The sequence below is a fragment of the Hemibagrus wyckioides genome, linkage group LG26, assembly GCF_019097595.1.
Source record: "Hemibagrus wyckioides isolate EC202008001 linkage group LG26, SWU_Hwy_1.0, whole genome shotgun sequence".
Lineage (NCBI taxonomy): Eukaryota > Metazoa > Chordata > Actinopteri > Siluriformes > Bagridae > Hemibagrus > Hemibagrus wyckioides.
The window spans coordinates 11212619-11234735 of record NC_080735.1 but is presented as its reverse complement, the minus strand read 5'-3'; the positions used below and the strand labels follow the sequence as shown (position 1 = coordinate 11234735).

General features: G+C 36.8%; 1 protein-coding gene across 4 annotated transcripts in view; it reads right to left on the bottom strand.

Annotated features, from left to right (window-relative positions):
* Nucleotides 1–246: 246 nt before the first annotated feature.
* LOC131347022 (VPS10 domain-containing receptor SorCS1) overlaps nucleotides 247–22117 on the bottom strand; it is a 217535-nt gene continuing 195664 nt past the window's right edge. The window contains exons 24-27 of one of the 4 annotated variants that reach the window (XM_058380859.1): nucleotides 20447–20546; nucleotides 19098–19203; nucleotides 18073–18239; nucleotides 247–510 (exon numbers count right to left, since the gene is read on the bottom strand). In XM_058380859.1, coding sequence (XP_058236842.1) covers nucleotides 488–510; nucleotides 18073–18239; nucleotides 19098–19203; nucleotides 20447–20546 — 396 coding nt within the window. In that variant the 3' untranslated portion in view covers nucleotides 247–487. Of the gene's footprint in view, nucleotides 511–16202; nucleotides 16710–18072; nucleotides 18240–19097; nucleotides 19204–20446; nucleotides 20547–22117 lie in introns of those variants that run through there. The other 3 variants (XR_009203701.1, XR_009203700.1, XM_058380857.1) reach the window with 3 other exon arrangements.

Genomic DNA, 22117 nt, shown 5'->3' with positions numbered 1-22117 from the left:
ACCGCTGATTAATTAACTAGAAAACAGGAAGCAGGTGTGTTAGAGCCCAGGTGAGTTGAGAAAGTTGTAAAGTCTGAAGTGGACTCGGATTTGGAGCAGTGGTTTATGGATTACATGTGGTGACTTTAAATGTGAATTATTTTTAGTTATTTATCAGGAAAGAATATGATAAAGTTATGCAGTATACAGCATTATAGCATCAACACAATTTTATTATATGATAAAATTAATCTCTATATTATGGATAATGTATTACTGCCATTTATTGCCAAGGGTTATCATAAAAAAAGGAAAAGTCTTGATTATTATTATTTGTAACAGAATGGATACTCAGCTGTGTTGTGCATCATAATATACCTAATTATAATTTCGACATTATGAAAAAAATTAAAAAATAGCTGTGATCTTGAGACAATGTCAAAATGCTTACGGACAGACCATTATGAGAAAGCCAGATCTTGTCTGATCTCTGCACATTTCTGGTTGGTTAGTACTTGGATGGGACACCATCTGGGAATAGAAAAAGAAGAAAAAAGCATAATTCGTCACATACACATTACCACACTGTGGATTTTTTCCACATACCCCAGCTTGTTAGAAAGTTTGAGGTGATAGTGTGGTGTCAGCCATGTCAGAGAAGGTTAAGAGCCTTTCTCAAGGGCCCAGCAGTAGCAGCAGCTTGGTAGTGCTGTCGCTTGGACCCCCCACCCTTCTGATTAGCAACCCAGAGCCTTAACCGCTAAGCCACCACTGCCACTAAATAACAGGGGCAGACCCCTGTATGCTCTAAAGCCACTGTATCATTCCAGATCATGCATTCTTCCCCCAACTTCCTAACAACCTGGGTTGTGTGAAGTATATATGACAAATATAGGCTTCTTCTTCTTCTTCTAAAAAAAAGAAATATGGCTCGAGATGCCTTGATGCCAAGCTTCTTTTTCATATCAGTATTTCCAGTGAAGACATTTGCTCAACTTTGGATGAGGATCAGTGACAGCAGAAGAGTAGGACTAGCAACAAAATTCTCTTTCATTATAATTCCTGCTAATTTTGAGTAAGATAAAATTTCTGTTCTTTCAGAGATTTCTCTCCTCCTATAGATTGCCAAATGTAAATTACACAGTTGCTGAGTAATAATTAATATGTCTAGTCAATACCCTTCTATACCTCTTTATTGTGTGCTTGACATTTTGACTGGGATTTTTTTCTTTTTTTGCAGACAAAGATCTTACTACAACAGCATTCACTGTCATACACAGTGTTCCTCCTGTTAGTTCAAGCCAATTATCCACTGGTTTCTCCCTGACCTTCTCCTCTGTGCCAATTAACACACATGACCCTGCTGTCCTTTTCCACTATGCTGGACCTCTCGTGAAATGAGAATCTGAGAACACACACACATACACACATGCACAGTGTTCTATTAAAGCACTCACACCAGCAGGTGCTAGGTAGGAGTCTCCTATTCATTTTGCATGTGAACATTTTTTTTTTTGATTTGTTTAAACCTCATGCAGGGGACCTACTGGTTGTTGTGCTATAGGCTATTCACAGCTAACAGGAACGTCATGTAGAGTAAGTGGAGATGCATTTCCATAAAATATATTAATCCTTCAATAGGAAATGAAATAATGAATGTCACATGCTTTGTTCAGTAGGGACACAAGGGTTGGTGGTTGATTGGTATCACTAAATTATCCATAGTGTGTGAATGCATGTGCCTTGGGGAAGGAAACCAGAGTACCCAGAGAAAACCCTAAAGGTCTAGGGAGAACATGCAATTTCTGCACACAAGGAGAGGAGCTGGGAATCAAACCCCAGCCCTGGAAGTATGAGGCACACATCTTAACCACTAAGCCACTTTGCCCCACTTTCCTGTGGAATTACTAACATAACCTTTAGGCTCTAAATACAGCCTTATGTCCTAAACTCTTGTTGGTGATTTAACTAGCCACTCTTGGTATTGTTATGCTAGTTTCAGTCCCTAGCTTTAGTGTATACCTTATCTCTGATTTAGGCTTTCACACTTCCTGTTTTAATCCTAATGTAAAGCCTTCCTTAGCATACTACTCCACAGCATTGCAGCAGCCCTGATTTACTGCACTGTTTCCTGAAGTCCTTCATGATCTCAAATCGATTTCCTTATAAGAGAGATAATTATACTTTCTCTCAAAGGAAACATGCAAATAGCACTGTCACTTCCACTGCAGCGACAATTTATTTTCCTGAATCCTCGCTCTTGTTGCAGGTTGGTGACTAATACTAATAGCATCTAAAAAAGTATGGCAATCCTATGCATGCTAGATATACACTGCCCTTTTAAAAAGCAAGATCCTTACAAGTGTTTGGGTTGAAACAATTTCATCTAAGCTGCAGCACAGGCTGTAATTGATTTCTGCGGTGTCAGTAAGCAACAGTTAATTATTGCTGTTAATGAGAGTAGTGGTTTTATTGCCGATAATGGCTTTTTGCTTTCATCGTTAAAAGTTGGCTGGGTGTGCCTTTAGATGCTTATCTCCAAGAATACACAAGTAGAAGCTTTTGTGACTGACTGAATGAGTGTGTGTGTGTGTGTGTGTGTGTGTGTGTGTGTGAGAGAGAGAGAGAGAGAGAGAGTTTAGAGTTTAGAGTTGAGAGTTGAGCATGAGAGTTGTTTTTGATGCATTTTCTCAGTATGATGGACTGAAAGCTGAATTCGCTGAATGACACTGCATACCACCTGCTGAAACTAAATCACTTCCTTTTTATCTTTGAGCCTCCGGGATAAATGCATCCAAGTAAGTGCTTGCTGAGAGGCGAGGAAATGAAAAACGTTGTATGTGTCAACATAAAAATCCCAACATTAACCAAGCTAACTTTAGCAGTAAGTAAACTTCAGCGACAGCTGAATTACAGTACATGTACTGAAACTCTCAGACTGTAGGAATTTAACAAAACTTTATTTACTTTTAGGTTTTGTTTTGCATGCTTGGTGCTTGGTTTTTCAAATAAAGATCTATTATTGGGTCATTGTTAGATCACAGGTTTGATTCCCAGCAAGGATGAGGTCAGAGTCAGAAAAGCACAGATTGCCATGCTTTCTGAGGGAGAGGGATGGCATTATTTACTCTCTCCTGTCAATCATAGTGACGCTATTGTCTTTGGTGGGCGTCTGTGAACTCATACATGCAGAACAGCATAGGTAGTGCTTTCCTCTGAGTGTAGTATGCTGAGACGCTGTGGCTGGCTTTATATTTTGGGGGGCTTCAAAAAGTAAACAGTGGAATATTGTAACTGTCTTTTGCTTTGTTTTTGGCAAGGGAATATAGATTCTTGGAGAAAATTGGAGCTAGAAGACTTTTTTGTTTTATTTTGGGAAGAGTCACCCTGACTCTTCCTTGGCAGCAAGCATTTTGTTTCCAATACATTCACTTCAGAACTACTAAACTGTCTGTTGTCTTGATTTATTTTACAAACCTTGCTATGTGTTAAAAACGTGCCTTTGAGGTTCACTTGGTTTTTTACACAGAAAAACATAAAAGCTTGTAACCAAGGCTATATTCAGAGACTTAAAATGACTCAAAATGAATGAATGAATGAATGAATGAAGGCTGCAATATAACCATAGTGATTTCAGAAGTTAAAGAAGAAGCAGACGATTTTTTAAAATATTAATTATTAAAAAATTAAATAATATTAGCATTATTAGTATTAATGGCAATATAAAATAGTATTGTTATTATTAATATTTCATTTGCTGTAGAACTATAAACTTTATCTATCATATTTAGGAAATTTGTGAGAATTTAAGAATTACTTTCATTTACTCCTCTTGAGGTAGATTGTATCACATGCATTCAAACAAAATGCCTTCAAGAAGTTTGGAAAAACATCTAAAAAAAAAAATTAAAAAGTATGGTATTGCAGCATTATCATTACTCTTATTAGCAGTACCAGAAAATAACAGTTATCATAATTTACAATTTGGCTCGTGGCCTTCCACATGCCTACATCTGATCCTGCAACAAAGCGTCATTTGGATTTGTTCCACAGAACCAGGTAGGACTGCCAGATAGTCAGACGTTGAAGAATTAGGCTATAGCATCTATAAAGAGGCAGCTGCTGGGACACTGGGCTGGGTGAAATTGGACTCTACTCAGGGAGGAGTTACTGCTCTGTGGTCCTCTATGCTGGACAAAGTCTGATTCAAACATGCTGTCACTTCAGATTCAGAAGAGTTTGCTGTTAGTGAAGAAGTCGGCCAAACAGAGATGTTGTAATCTTATTGAATATTTCATTAGAAAGCACTATTAGATTCAATACAGTGCTCTATTGTCTGGTGTTTGATATATACTTTGTGATCCACAGTTTTTTGAAATGTGTTGAGTATGATAGATTGAAAATGTAATCATATTGAACATTGTGACTTCACATTTATTACCTATTCACTGTGTATCTGCAAACTAAAAAAAGAAAAGCTCAAAAAAAAAAAAAAAAAAATCCCATAAAGATAAAACCCATTGCCAAGCAATGCAGGTAGAGTGCCATCTGCTGCATAACCTCAGAATAATGTATAGATATGCAAAATAATAAAAACCTGCTATACAAAACAAATCACATAGTGAAAGCTTGCTGAAAGTATATTTCCTTATATGATTAAATCAGCACTGTATATCCCTCTGTGAATCTCTGCTATTTAAAAATAACATTTGTACAAGTGTTTGCTTCTTGCTTCTTTCTCTCTCCTCTCATCTCTTTGGCAGAAACTACACGTGGCTGCTAGCATCTCCTAACAAAGACAGATTTTTTTGTTTATTTCTGCTGTCTTGCTCTTAGACCTCCAGCAATATCAAGAAAGATTAAATAAATGCACAAATCAGTTCAGGAGTGGCTCAGCCTTGGCAGGAGTTCAGAATGGAAAGTGCAGAGATTGGGTGAGGGTTTAAGCTGAAGGGAAGGGGGACTAGTGCTTTAAGAGAAAGAATAATAGTGTAAAATAACTTTTCGCCTCCTGCAGATATTAATCCGTGGTTTAATTCTTGCCTGAGAATTATGTGGAGTTGCACTGATAGCAGTATTTTTTTGCTTTTTCTGAAAGGCCTGTATTGGAACAGTGAGATTGAATTTTATAACAGGAAATGGTACATGCTTAATGTTTACAAGTACAAGTTTGTATGTTCTCCCCATGCTTCAGGGGTTTCCTCCAGGTTCTCCGGTTGTTTCCCTTCTACTGAAATTGTCTGTAGTGTGTGAATATACACTATATTGCCAAAAGTATTCGCTCACCTGCCTTGACTCACATATGAACTTAAGTGACATCCCATCCTAATCCATAGGGTTCAATATGACGTCGGTCCACCCTTTGCAGCTATAACAGCTTCAACTCTTCTGGGAAGGCTGTCCACAAGGTTTAGGAGTGTGTTTATGGGAATTGTTGACCATTCTTCCAGAAGCGCATTTGTGAGGTCACACACTGATGTTGGACGAGAAGACCTGGCTCTCAGTCTCCGCTCTAATTCATCCCAAAGGTGTTCTATCGGGTTGAGGTCAGGACTCTGTGCAGGCCAGTCAAGTTCATCCACACCAGACTCTGTCATCCATGTCTTTATGGACCTTGCTTTGTGCACTGGTGCACAGTCATGTTGGAAGAGGAAGGGGCCAGCTCCAAACTGTTCCCACAAAGTTGGGAGCATGGAATTGTCCAAAATGTCTTGGTATGCTGAAGCATTCAGAGTTCCTTTCACTGGAACTAAGGGGCCAAGCCCAGCTCCTGAAAAACAACCCCACACCATAATCCCCCCTCCACCAAACTTTACACTTGGCACAATGCAGTCAGACAAGTACCGTTCTCCTGGCAACCACCAAACCCAGACTCGTCCATCAGATTGCCAGATGGAGAAGCGCGATTCGTCACTCCAGAGAACGCGTCTCCACTGCTCTAGAGTCCAGTGGCGGCGTGCTTTACACCACTGCATCCGACGCTTTGCATTGCACTTGGTGATGTATGGCTTGGATGCAGCTGCTCGGCCATGGAAACCCATTCCATGAAGCTCTCTGCGCACTGTTCTTGAGCTAATCTGAAGGCCACATGAAGTTTGGAGGTCTGTAGCAATTGACTCTGCAGAAAGTTGGCGACCTCTTCTCACTATGCGCCTCAGCATCCGCTGACCCCGCTCCGTCAGTTTACGTGGCCTACCACTTCGTGGCTGAGTTGCTGTCGTTCCCAAACACTTCCACGTTCTTATAATACAGCTGACAGTTGACTGTGGAATATTTAGGAGCGAGGAAATTTCACGACTGGATTTGTTGCACAGGTGGCATCCTATCACAGTTCCACGCTGGAATTCACTGAGCTCCTGAGAGCGACCCATTCCCCAAGTCCTATGGTCTAGAATCCAGGCTTTTCATGACACTGTGTAGGATTAACACTACAGAAAATGGATGAATAGGTGGAAATTGAAGATGTTTATTAAAATTCAGATTTCATGGGGAATAAGTATGAATTCAACCACCTAAGGGCCATGTGACCGGATTTTGGTCGATTACATAGAAATTAAGAAAAGTACAAACTAATTTTTAGATGGTTTACAATGGAGTAAAACTTAAAGGCATATGTAACGCTCAACATAGCAGCTTTATCATGGATGCCTTCGAGGTTTCAAGATGTTACCAGGGTCATTCTTTTACTAACAGCTATACAACATACACTATATTTCCAAAAAGTGAAAAATACATATATTTTTCAGGTAGCTTCACCTACTGCGTTTACATGAGCCTCCAGAACTAATGTATATTATATTAAATGATTGAATTCAGGTGTTGTTTTTCAGGGGTTGGGCTCGGCCCTTTAGTTCCAGTGAAAGTAATGCTTCAGCAAACCAAGACATTTTGGACAATTTCATGCTCTCAACTTTGTGGGAACAATTTGGGGATGACCCCTTCCTGTTCCAACTTGACTGTGTACCAGTGCACAAAGCAAGGTCCATAAAGACATGGATGAGTGAGTTTGGTGTGGAGGAACTTGACTTGCCCACACAGAGTCCTGACCTCAACCTGATAGAACACCTTTGGGATGAATTAGAGTGGAGACTGTGAGCCATTTCAAAACTGGGATGTCTGTCTTTTCATGCACATGAATGTGATTTGGAGTTGGCCCACCCTTTGCAGCACTGATATTGGACAAGAAGGTCTGGCTCACAGTCTCCACTCTAATTCCTCCCTAAGGTGTTCTACAGGGTTGAGGTCAGGACTCTGTGAAGTTCCTCCACACCAAACTCACTCATCCATGTCTTTATGGACCTTGCTTTGTGCACTGGTGTACAGTCATGTTGGAACAGGAAGGGGTCATCCCCAAACTGTTCCCACAAAGTTGGGAGCATGAAATTGTCCAAAATGTCTTGGTATGCTGAAGCATTAAGAGTTCCTTTCACTGGAATTAAAGGGCCGAGCCCAACCCCTGAAAAACAACAACTGAATTCAATCATTTAATATAATGTACATTAGTTCTGGAGGCTCATGGAAATGCAGTAGGTGAAGCTACCTGAAAAATATATGTATTTTTCACTTTAAATCTTTGTTGATAAAGTTCTTGTCAATTAAATTTATATCAATTTGTGGTATACGCCTCTCCTCGTTTAAGTAAATAGGACCCTGGACTTGTATGACTGAAAACAGTTGCCAAGGTGCATTGCCAAAATTGCCACCAAATGGAAAGACTTTACTAGAAGAAAGCAACTTATTTTCCTTTCCACACAAATTGAGTCATGCAGATTCACTTTTGCAAGTGTCAGTGCAGGTTGAATCGATGCTATCCATGTGATTGTGAAAGAAACCTGAACATAATGGATTCATAAAATGTGTGAAGAGTCAAACTGTTATGGTTAGGCATAGGATTTTAACGCGTGTAGTGATCCTTGTGTATGAAATCCATTGAAAGTGCTCTTGCTTGTCATGATTCCTGTGCTCCCCCATCTTTGAAGGATTAGTAACCCACTGTAGAAGAAAGATAAACTGGTGGATCGCCAAACCCAGTGAAATATTTCAGAGGATCAAACACACACTAAAAAAAAAAACAATAAAAAAGAAACCAAGGAGCAAAAATGATCGATGTCTGAGAAAACCAGCCACAGCTCAGCGACTCTAAACCTGAACCATCACAACTTCTTAACAGTTTCTCTGCTGTGACTTGTTGCAGCCAATCACATGCATTTATCTCACTGAAAGTCTTCACAGGCCTTCTTATGTTTGGTTTTATTTCTTCCGTCTCATCTGAGTAGCAAGCGGGTGACGTGTCTTATTCGAAAACGAAAAAGCTGATGATGGAAACGAGAAAAAAGTAGTTTATCCTCAAAACAGACAGCTCATCTGTTCAGATTCTGATAATATGAAGCACCATTACAAAACAACTAAAATTAAACTGAAATTGCTGTGCCTTATTTATAGCCACAAATTATATAATTAAATAATAGTTAAAAGGGCACTGTTGTCATTGTCATTCAGTTGTTAGTTGTACATTTGGACCACGTAATCAAGGAACTTCATGAAGCCAAAAACCTTCACCATGGACAAGTATTATAATTTGTTGGTTAATAGTGGTGTGTCGCTATATTAATGGAGAACAAGTCATTAAACAAAGCATTGAAGTAGGTGGAGCAGTGCAACAATAGACATTGAAAGAATTGTCCCATGTTATCCATGATCATGAAAATATGACCCTTTGATACATTTACCACTCATCCTCGAATCAAAGCCCAAAACACCAGCTACAGTAACTCGTAAAGGAGTAGATTTTCTTTTCTTTTAAAGTGCAGTGAGTACTTGAAAAGTCCCGTTTGATGCTCAGCAGGGGGTCTCTTTCTCTTTCTCTTTCTATGTTGTAATTTTCTATTTTCAGGAGAGTAAAGGTAAGGAAGTTCTCCTGGGCTGCTACGTCCCTGCTGTTGTACCCTCCCTCCCTGCGGAGAGAGAGAGAGAGGAATAGCTATGGCATTTTGTCATTTCGCCTGCCCACGCGTCCACCTCGCTCTCCTAGCTTGTGATTACAGTGTCACCCTAGACCCTAGCAAGGCTGCCTCATTTAATGGCTGGATGTTCTGTCTATTTCTATCTCACATGTTGCACTCAGCCTCGCTGGAAACGTGCACTTGTACTTCTGAGTAGTTAAGTGAACCAGTAGGTGTCTGATTTGACAGTAATTGTTATTTAAACAAGGGACAGTATATTTATAAGATGGGACAAAAATGAGGCAGGGGCTATCAATGCCCATCATCATGTTTTTTTCCCTTACTTTGTCAGACCATCATTTGCAATACAATTTGCTCACGGACTCATACCGCCCCCTGTTGAGTGTAAACAATAGTGCAGTCCAAAATATCTGTGTAAATGGGAAATTTGTAGGGATCAGGCAGAATATAATGTGCCTTTTTTTTTTTTTTGCAAGGTTTCAGTTACAGCATGCAATTACAGAGGACGTGTTTGATAAGGAGAATAAATCCTACCAGGAAACAATTTAAGTGTCTGTTTTTTGGCTGTAATCTCAGTCAAAGCACATACCACAAAATTGATGTGCACTTACATGACATCTGTATTTCAGCATGTGCTCATTTGTATTCTAGTTTTGCCGTTCCAGGGAAGAATAGGATGTTCATAGTGATGGGATTCTGCTATGGTTTAGCTCATTCTGATTCCTTTGCTTCATATGCAGGTTTAAAAAATGCCACATTACTGTCTAATGAACACAACCTGAGTTAATGGAATGTTGTGCTTGTAAGCTTTTTTTTATAGGATATTACCATAAATCTGTCAGATGAATTAGGAATTGATCTTTTTTTTTTTTTTTAATGCATGCGTGCCTTCACTGTGGCTTGTAATGACTCATAACTACAGCCGATTTTGTTTATGTCTGATTTAACTGCTTTGGGGGGGAGGTAGGTTTCTCCGAAAGGCTCATTAAGGTAAGTCATTCTGCCTGCTTTGACTGTGTGTGTATGTGTGTGCGCATAGATTTGTGTGCATAGTCACACTGATGTTGCTGAACCATTGGGCTGTTAAATGTTGAATGTCCGCCTGATCACAAATTAATTCTGCATTGTGCAGTGTGAGGAAATAATGCAAGAAGGCCCTCCTATGTGTCTGCCAGCTTGAAAAGAAACAGAAGCCTGAAAATTACAGCTTACTGATAATGATCGAAAAGGAGACTGGATTTGCAATGATTTCCTTCTTTCAGAAGTTTGTCCATGGGGGAGATACGAGCCACTCAACACATGTTAATCTTAATAATCCTCATTCACAACTCCATACAGATCAAATTTTATTCAACTACTGAGTGACCAAAAGTGCTACTATTTAACAGATAGCAAACCATTCCATTGACTTGCTTGCCTTTCTTTTCTTTGCCCAATCACAGAGTGTCTTTACTTCCCCCCATTTAGCTCCATAGAAATATGAATGTGCCCTAGTGGGCAAAAATTGGAATTGCAACAAGCACTAATAGAAGGCCACTGGGGAAAGCTCCACACTGCCCCATGATCAAGTGAAAGATCAGACAGTGTGCCTATGATGTACAGAACAATATCTATTATAATATATAGAGAGTGATATCTTTAAAAAAAAAAAACAACAGCATTATATTATGGACTATTATGGATTAAGTTTAGAGCTTAATTCACAAATATCTTTGCCTGAATGATTGATGATTCGATAAAATATGTACTTTGCATAAATATTTATTGATGGAGTACTCCTCCTGGTATAATCCATTAACAGACGATTTTTTAGTGCTGTTCAGTTTTATTTAGGGGGCTTTCACACTGCCAGTTTAGTCCGAAACAGAGAAGGATTTGGATGAAAAACTGGTAACGTGAAAGATGTCATGTGGATTGAGAAGAGCACCATGGTCCCGGAAAAAAGACTACCTGTAGGAGGTGGCATGGGTTCGGTTTCCCTCACACTGTGCTGTGATTCCAGTAAGTATGAACTTGTACTTCTTCTTTCGGCTGCTCCCTGTTCAGGGTCACCACAACGGATAATTTGGGCCGCATGTTTTTTGATTTGGCACAGGTTTTACGCTGGAAGCCCAATGCAATCCATTTTATCCAGGCTTGGGACCGGCTCTGAGAGCTAACTCTTCAGTGGCTGGGTTAGCTCCCTGCCTGGAAATCGAACCTGGGCTCAGGAGGCCGGAGTATAAACTTGTATTTATGTCAAAATAATAAAAACTAAAAATTTGGTTGTTTTCTCCATGCACAATGATGATCAGTCAGAAAGAATTGATTAATTTTTCCAGAAAGTTTCCATCTACAGGGCAAATCACAGGTTTATATTAATTCACTAATTTATGATGTCTTTTTATACTAATAATTTACATAACCGGATTGTTTAAAAAAATAAGTAACAGTCAGTTTTGTGTAAGAAAATGCTTATTTAGTATATCTGGAAGGGCTTTCCACTGTAAGTATTTTGTAACAGTCACAAGGATGACTGGACATTTTTTTTTTTCTAACACTTTTCATTAACATCATGGTGGTTCCTCACTTATCACCAGATGTCGGAATTCCACTTTGAAAAAAAAAAAAAAAAAAAGTTCAGAGCAAAAAGGTTTCACTACTCCATCAGCGGAACAGCCACATCCCCTAAGGGATGGCTAATCAAATGACTTGTTCCTAAACGGGCAATCAACAGAGGCAGGACAAATTAACACGGGTAGCAAAGTGACCTTCATTCTGCTGCTATGAGTTAGCAGAGCTCCTCTGGGACGCAGGCCTATCAGAGCATGAATGGTAGGGGAAGGCCTAGGGAATTATCTCTTTCTCTCTCCCTCACACATAACCTCAATCTTGGTCTCTTTTCTTCTTCCTCTACGTCGTCCTTTTTCAAGCTCACTCTTGTTATAGCTGAAAGGGATTGTGAGCATGTTTCTCTGGGTATTTCTAAAGCTGATATCTATGGAATGCAGAGCTAGTTTTTTTCCTAGTAAGGACATTAGCGGGACATAGACTTTCTTTATTTCGATGCCTTTTTGTGAGCTTGAGAATCAGTGCCAGTAGTCACTGAATACGAGCTTCTATGTACAAAACCTGCTTTGTGGGTATAATCCATTGTTGGATTCTCTGTTCTTGAAAATAAAAACAAATACACACACACACACACACACAAAATGGGACAATGGTTAAAAATTCCAAATAACGTAATGCAAAATTAAGTATACTGTATGTATAATAATAATATTATTATTATTAATAATAATAATAATAATATTTTCCCCGATTAACCCAGGCTTGTCATGGAGGATCCCGAGTCTTGCCCATGAACATTGTAAGTGAGAAGAGATAGCAGAGGTACTCCATGGATGGAACACCAGTCTATTGCAGAACACCACAATGCACACACTTTCATAGTTTAGCATAGCTTAATACTGACATATGAGAATATCTCATTTGGATTAGTTCTTTTGAATCTCTTAATAACCTTCATCTTTTCGTTAATGGAACGTTTCCAATGATTTCAGTTTTTTGGGGTTTTTTTTTTGTTAGTGAATTGCACCAGTGTTTCATCAGTCCTGGGATCCGTTTGAGGATTGCTGTTATTTATGATGACGGAAATTCATAATCTGAAGATTATGCAACAAGTGATCAAACAATGTTTGCGCTGATGATAGAGACGCTATCGATGATAAATCAGTGGTGGTCATGTAACTCGTGTATTTTTTAATCAGTTGAGGAATATCAGGATTAATAACCAAAATTTGTTGTGATTTTCCTGTGGCTGAATCTGAAATGGCATAAATTACAGTGAATCCTTTGCCCTATATGTTGAGCATATACAATGGACAGAAAGGAAGTCTCTGGCCTTGGTGTGAAAAAAAGAAAATAAATTTGGAAGTATTGTGTAAATAAAAGTTTAAAAAAAAAAAATAATAAAGATATTTTATACACTTACCCAGATGCTTCATGTGTAGAAAAATAACATGATGCATATCCACAGAAGCTCTTTGTAACCATTAATCTCGGTGTGAAGCTGAAAACTGAGTTTACTGTTATAATGCAATAATAACAGTCCAATTAACTGTTTATTAACACCAGACTTCATTTCTGTAAACTTTCAAGCAAGCATTAATATGCAAAAGAAATCAAATGTCCACACAATAATGACACGTCATTTTTCTTTATCTATAGTTTTTAGAATACTTCAGCAAATTACATAGTGTATTGGGGTTTTTTTTTTTGTAATTTTTTTTTACAAATATTGTAAGAAAAACAAAGCGCACAAACATATACTCCATTGAATAATAAATATGATTGTAAATGCATCAAACTGAAAACTGAATCACAGGACAGAGCTGAGGTTGAAGAAATAATAAAAGAAATCGTTAGACACTGAAATTTGCTTATTTTATATAAAAATTATTTACAGTAATAAATCTCTTATTTTCTACAAAAATAATCTTGCTACCTCTTGAGAGGGATGTGGTTTCTGGGCTCCAAATTTATGTGATGCTCTGACTTTTCCAGTAGTCAATACGGTATGTTTTGTTTTTCTTTGTTGAAAAATAAACAACCTACACTTGTGCATATGCAACGCAGTCTCATGCAAAACATATGTAGATATAATAATGAGTGAGAGAACTTTTGTTCGATTTCACATGATTGAAAGCATAAGAAAGTCGGATGCTAATTTCATCACACTTTAAACAAAGTCGAGAATATCAATATTTCACATACTTTTATACATTTATACTTAGAGTCGACGACGTATAGTGTGTGTTTCCCATTGCTATTGTCACAGTGTGTGAGCCAAACACAGTAGAGCTATATATTATAACTTAGGGTTGCCAGGTTTTTAGCACAAAGTCCATCCAAGTCCATCTCAAAAACCCTGAAACTAATCAAAGCATTTGGAATTGTGAAAAGAAGTAAGGTCAGCATGATGCAGATGCATTTCTGATGCACAAATATTATCCACTCCATAATTCTTCTCTTTCATTCTTTGCAATATATATCTTACAATAGAAATGGTAATTTATGTGATACATTTGATTTGCTATTAGTGTACTATTAGATTTCATTGCTATAAATATAAAACATATCTTGGAAGCTAAAGAGTTTATGCCATAACCAATTTAGTGTGTAAATCTAGTGACCCTGGCAACCCTGTCATTAGCAGTCCTGGCTTGCTGCTCCTCCACCAGTGAAAACGTTCATAGAGTGAGCATGGGGCAGTGTGTTTCTTTCCCCAAAGGGTCTGCATTATTGTGTATTGCAGTTCCAATTTTTGGCCACTATGCACAATAACAACTAGTTAAATGGGGCTTTCAGTGAGCTGTCCGATGATTGGATCTAGAAAGAGGTTCAAATCCCAAGGATTGATATCTGACAAACCGCAACACTTTTTTTAAAAAAAATTGTCTGATAGTCATATGAATATTACATATTTTAAAGGAATTTAAGATAAAAAGATCAATAAAATGAAACAAAAATAATAAAATAATAGTTGATAGACAGTAATTCAGATTAAAATGTGTAAAGGAAAATGAGCAACATCATTTTTAGATGCAGTAAAAAAAAATAAATTAAAAAATTAAAAGCAAATAAAAAAGAAAGAAAGAAATATAAAGTGTATTTATTAATTTATAATAAATTGTATTTTATAAATTGCCATTGTACCTTTCTTTACTTCATTCATATGAAATATAACAAATATCTCTCATTTGTTAGAACTCCAAAAAATGTTTTTATAGAAGATTGGTTTGCCATTTTTCCCCCCCAAAATTTGCAAATCAGGAGACATGGTTGTTTTTTTTGTTTGTTTTTTTTAAACATGCGCTTAGCTTTTGTGATGTTACTTGTATAAATGATCTTAAAATATGGATAAACAAGGTATTAAACCCTTTTCCTTATATGAAGGCAAATCAATAAATGAAACACAGAGTATTATGTTGAAACATTGACTGTTGCCTGTAATGGACATTGGGCTCAGATTCGTATCCGTTTGCTGGTGTTTCTTGCATGGCCTTTCCCTTTGGGGCATTTCATTAATACCCATCTTCATTATCTGGGTGTAATGAAATTAACAACAACAACAAAAATAAATCAAATCTAAAGTAAGGTTGTGTGTTTAAGAACACGGATCCATTTTTTAACATGCAGCCCGTTTGAATCAGTAATGAAGATGTTTCCCACTTACATTCATCAGATTATAGAATTAGAGAAAGAAGTGGAAATGGATGTTTGAGTGGTTTTTAAACATTCAAAGAGAAAAAAAGATATATTTTTTTTTATTCTACTGTTAATGTACACTTAAAACTGGTATAGACCTAGAGTAAGATAATTTATGATGCTAAGATATTACACTGTTATTTCTAACACAGTCTGTATAACAGTACATTGCTGAAACAAGACAAAATCAGAGATTTACACTCAGGTGAAAGAGTTCATTAATACCAGCAAATGACTTGTATTTATTGATATAAATTCGGTTTCTTCTTTCACCATACACACATAAGTCGTAACTAAAATGGGGAATATTACTACAATTACAAACAATAATAATAATAATAATAATAATAATAATAATAATAATAATAATAATAATAATAAGCAGTATATTAATATACTGCTTCAAAACAGGAGGAATGTATCCTAATATTAAATATTAATACACATATACTCACTATATAATCAAATATAGTGTAAATTTCCCTTTTGGTGTGAATTAAAAGCAATAATGAAAAAAAGTGCTTGATGCATATTATTCTGTTGAATGGGATGGTGATAAAAATATATTTGTCAGCATTTCATTTTTTACTGAAGATCTAAGGGACAAAAATGAAAATAGAAAAAGTGAAATAAAATAAAAAAAATAGTGAAGAAATGTATTGAATTTTCTAGTTTTTGAAAGAATCTTGTGCATAATAATATTAATTCATGCTCTCTTAGGGGGAGCATAGATTTATATACAGTATTTAGTTAAAAAATAAAATAATAATAATAATAATAATAATAATAATAATAATAATGTCTTAATGATGTTTATTTATTCCAATTTGACCAAAAGTGTGATCCATATTAAACCTAAATATAGATAAAGAGGGTAAAATAATAATAATAATAATAATAATAATAATAATAATAATAATAATAATAATAATAATACTAAAGAAAATAAATAATAATAATAATAATAATAATAATAATAATAATAATAATAATAATAATAATAATGTTGGATAGGATTCTATACAAAATTTAGGTGTTATTAAAACCTAAAATTTAGAATTTTATTCAAAATCATGAATTTTAATTTCTCACATTGGTATTAAATATTACTGACAGACAGATAAATATTGTACCACTTCATTTTAAAGTAATACAGCAAAGTAAATTTATGTAAAAGTATTATGTTCCCTTTTTTTTTGTTATTTTCACCCATTTTCTGAATTATAATACATGCTGGCCTTTCTGAATGATTGTGTATGTACTGATAAATTCTTATAAATAAACGTCATTAAAAATGTTCTCTTATTCCATAGACATACGTATAAAAAACCTGTACACAGTTTTTGTCTGGTATTCACAAAGCACAGTAAAGTGTCAATGTCCAACATGCACAGGTACTGTATAAAGCTTAAAACCTTTTTGTGATTGGATTTGCAGTGGCGGTCTGGAAAAGTCAGACGTCAATGTAGACAGGAGGTTCTGTTGAGATTCTGACACGTGGATGAGGTTTAATGCATTCTGCGGTCAGAAAAAAAAAAAAAAAGCAGAGACAGAAAGAAGATGAGCAGGAAGAGCTGTCAGTAGTTTTAGAGACTAGAGTCAAATTTACAATTTATGGGATACTGATCTCAATGTATTGAAGTCAGTTCAGAAGCCAGAATCAAATTTGATAAACATTTATTCACTCCAACTTCACTCTATTAAAATGATTAGATATGTAGATTAACTAACTGGTGACCTGTCCAGGGTGTACCCCTGCCTTTCACCCAATGTGTGCTGGGATAGGCTCCAGCAGATCCCTGTGGCCCTAATTAGGAATAAAGTGGATGGATGGATGTAGATTAACTAAAGAGAAATAATGAACGTTTCTTTCATTTTTCCTGAAATTATCCCCACCCACAAGCCAGTCTGACAACTACCAATTGGGAAGAGTGAAGGCTAAAAGATCTGTAACATTCGGGAGCCACCACCTGAAACTGGGACTGAACCCAGATCAGTGTGGTAGTCACAATCTCCTCCACACAGTTTATCAGACCCACGAGCAGGATGAATTAAAAGTGCTTAAAAAGAAAAACTTAAAAAGAACACTGGACAAATACAACGTGAATAACAGAGTGTAATGATAACATGGCAACCTGGAAACATAACGGCGTCTGACCAAACAACAATGACTGGCAAAGACAGATTTAAAAGGGCTGGAATATATAGGACAGAACATTAGGGTAAATGGGGAACTGGTGACGGTGGGAAAGTGAAACAATAGGAAGGGCGTGGCACAACACACATGGGGACTACAGAAATAAACAGCAGACTATGATGAATCGAAGCTCATATATGAAGTACCCCCTCTGGCAGGGAACTGTCCTACTGTAGTTGCTCCTAACAAGATTGTTTTTATTTCATTAGAGTACACGGATAAGCCAGAAGATTAATACCACTGAGAGGTGAAGTGAATAACATTGATAATGTCTTTATAATGTCACCTAGATATAGAGGGTAACGAAATACATAAATGAATACAAGATTATATAAAATTTAGGTTTTACTAAAACTAAAATTGCTTTTATTCAAAATCATGAAATCTCATGAAATTCTCTTTCTCTAGTACCACTCCAATCACATCACATCAACCCATCACTGTTTATTTTCCTATAACAACTTGCCAGGGTCATTGGACTGATCCTGGAATTAATCAAGAGGTTTATTTACTATTAGAAGGTGATGTGAACCTACCAGGTGGATTGTATTACAAAGTGGTCATGATAATCTATACTGAATGTGATTATGATTGTTCCAATTGGGTTCCACTTTGTTTACAATACAAACAGCCAATGGCATATATTTGCAGTGACATATACTTGAAACGTGAGCCTGTACGCACCAATGGTGTTGACGTTGAGCTCGGTGTCCAGAGACTCCGGCGAGGTGGGAAGCTCTCTCTGAGAGCTGATGCTTGGCTCGCTCTCCATCGGGCTCGCTGGGCTCCGGATCATTTCTTGCTCTTTTTCGTTCTGCATCGCTGCATAGAGGTGGAGGCCTGGGATCTTCCTTGAGGAAAGAGTTACAATGAGATGCGGCATGAAGGCAAATGATTGCAGACATGTCAAAAAGTGGAGGGGGAGTTAAACCGGAGGATGAATAGAGACTGAACGGTAAGGAAAGATGGTTTATAGCCATGATTAGGAATATGACCTGAACATAATGAAAAATACAATTATTGAAAGTGTTATTAATGTCCACAGTACATAGTTTATCTGTATAAATACATAGAGACCATCAAGTTCTTGGGAGCTGACTGAGCTGTACGAGTTCAATTTTACACTCACACACAAAAAAAACAAAAAAAAAGATTTGTTTGGGATTTAATCCATGCTGTCTGTACCTTTTTGTCTTTCCCCACTCTCTCCTCATGCTAGATCTTGTCTTATTGACCCCTGCTGCTCTTTTCTCTCCTGTCCAAGAGGCGCAATCGTTTAACATTTTATAAAGGTCAACTCCCAAGGCATGAAGGCCTAAATATTGATAATGTCTATAGCACTGACTGACATTTCTGATTGGCGGAGAGCACTGAGACAAAAATGAATCTCCTGGAAACCTTCCAGGGAACACGGCTGAGAAATATCACTCAGCATTTGACAGAGTGTCTCTGGCTATCATACTGAACTGACAGAGGGTCAGTCTATCTGGGGAAATTCATTTGACATTACAAAAAAAAAAAAAAAAATTGACCCCTGTTATCGTAGAATAGCTCAGCCGCTTCTCACATAATGACCCAACTAGAGCAGATAAAGGCTGTACCTATATAAATGATGACAGTGCACTGCTAATCTTTTGCAGAAGCACAAAAGTATAAAATTCGAGCCAGTTCTTAATTAAAGCAGGATCAGATATGTACGTGCACTTTACCTTTTGAATTTATAGATGAGGAACACTGCTAAACCCACTACCACCACTGAGAGAAGCATGAGCATGGCTGAGCCGCTGTGATTCTCGCTGGTGTCCACTAGGGGTGCTGTAGGAGAAGATATCACAACACATCATCAGCAATTGCCAAAGTATGGATTTTAAAGAGAAAATCATGCTATTCAGTCTACCCTTAATCAATTATAATCTTTTAGACTAGGTGCAAATATTAGTCCATGTGTGTATTTACTATATGAATGTGTTTGATAAAATTTTCCTTCATTAAAAGGAGTTGATCAGATAACACAGTGCATCACATACATGCACTATATGCACTTATCACTTTATTAGGAATTATCACAGGAATTATTATGCTCAGACATGCAGTTATTCAATCAGCCAATCATGTGGCAGCAGGATAATACATATAAAATCAGGCAGATAAAGAGCAAGAGCTTCAGATAATGTCACATCATACATGTCAGTAACTATGACATGGTTGGTTGGTTGTTGTTTGTCTGGTTTGAGTATTTGAGAAATCTTTTTTATTTATTTATTTAATTTCACACGCAACCATTTCTAGAAAGAACATTGTGTTTCTGCTTCATATCTCGATGAGAGTGGTCAGAGGAGAATGGCCACAGTGCTACAGTAACTTTCTACAACTGGGGTGAGCAGAAAGGCATCTCTGAACGAACACTACATCAAACCTTGGGGCGATGGGCAGCAACAATAGATTTCACATCAGCAGGTTCCACTCCTGCCAGCCAAGAACAGGAATCTGAGGCTATAGTGGGTATAGATTCAGCAAAACTCGGTAGTTTTGGGTAGTAGATTGGGAAAAGACCAGGCGATGGCTGCTCAAATAGCCATAATCTTTTCTGCTCACCACAGCTGAGTTACAGTAGACCTCCTGTCAGCACAAACCAGTTTAGTCTTTCTCCTTTGTCCTCTCTCACCAACAAGGCATTGAAAATCACCGGATATCTTTTTTGAACCATTATGTCCATTCTGTGTAAAATCTAGAGACTGTGTGTGTGTGTGTGTGTAACTGAAGCTGTCGAACCGTTTCTGCATTGATTTTATGCATCTGGCTGCTGCTACATAGAGACCGACTGAATAATTGCACAAATGAGCAGTTGTTCTTATTAAAGTGGCTGGTGGCTGTACATTATATCACTACATCAAGATCGCATTATATGCTAATATTTTTGCAGACGTATTCTATATTCAGTATTCCACTAAAATCTTTGCGCATCAACAATGCACTGGTTGATTCAGAAAGACAAATATGAACTTTAAAACCTTACACAACAATTATCTCATTAGTTTGGATTTTTTCATTTACTGACCTGCAGATAAATGTGCAGCATAGACTGTGATCTGAACTCCTGGTCTTAATGTGAACTGCACCTGGTTCTGGTTCAACGCATTCAAAACCAACTCGGAGAGCTAGTGGAAAGAAAATCAGAATTTATCCAGTGGAGCATGCTGGGTAAATGGGTAATTGCAAGTTAAATCTAAAACGGCTAGAAGTCAGGGTGTGATTCACTGCTACACTCAAGATGAGGAGAAAAAAGCTCTCATGTCTGTTGCCATGAGTATGGATATGGATTTGCTGTAACACTGTCTTTTTTTTTTCTCTTTTAATTTTACTTTATTATTTAAAAAAGTCAATTTAGAAATATTTCTAAATGATCTGTTTAATCATTTATCATTTAAAATCATTTAGAAATATATATATATATTTAATTTATATAAAAAAGATATATATATATATATATATATATATATATATATATATATATATATATATATTTATATATATATATATATATATATATATATATTTTTTTTTACCCCTTGTTAGGTGTAATCTATCTGTTTACTACAAACATTTCATTCACATTGCACTGTTCATTGGCTCCTAGCTTGAAGTCTGCAAAAAAATTACAGAATTGCTGTATGGCAATGATATATACTGTATATAGATGTTTGAGTTGATATATGACATCTTTACTGTGAAACCTGACCACATTTGGAAAACCGGAACATCCCGGCAGACATGACGATGACTTTAAACACAAATCAAGAGCATAACCTTGAAAATGAAATAAAGATATATGAGATGGGAAGGATCTCATTTACGTCTAGTATCTCTCACATATGTCTCTGACAAATGCACACACAAGAGTTCACAGCTGACAATCAAATATGTGTTCAAGCAGAATCCTGACAACGGAGATTAACTGTAATGTCTCATCCACAAAGGAGACCTTTAAAATAAATAATTAAATAAACCAAAAAAATCGCAGGATTTTCATTACAATGCGTTTTGCTAGGCGGAGCAGACTCCAATCTATTCTGACCTTTCTCAAAGGCCAAGAGTTGAAGGAAGTACAATGTATAATTATTTATGCCTTTCAAGGGGTTCTTTTGTTCTTTACGTCTTTCCAGCCTTCATTAATTTTGTTTGCTTCATTTACCAAATGAATCCTGATGTCAAACTCAACTCACCATCCATCTCGCTCTGCACTTCCAATTAAAATTCAGATCAATCCTTGCATATTGTTTTCCCTCAAACTGTTTATGATCTTATGTTTTGTTTTTTTGTTTTTTTTCCAATTTTAGGCTTCTTTCAATTTTTCAATCTAGTGAATATATAATCCATTGAGGAGCAGCAGTAATGTGGGCAGAATGTGAATGCCATTAAAAAGCACTGCCATCTGCATTTTTAAAAAAAAAAATATTGGAGTCCTCCAAAAGATTGTCTGTGACACAAAATAGAATTTACATAAACCAGAATTTTACTTATATACAAGCAGAAAAAGGAAAAAAAATGTAAAAAATATAATATCCATCCATCTTCTGTACTGCTTATCCTACAAAGAGACACTAGAGCCTATGCCAAGGGATTCAGAGCACAGGGTCTCAACATATTGCAGGACTCAATTGCATACCCATTCACACACTACAGACAATTCAGAGATAGCAATCAGCCTACAGTGCATGTCTTTGGACTG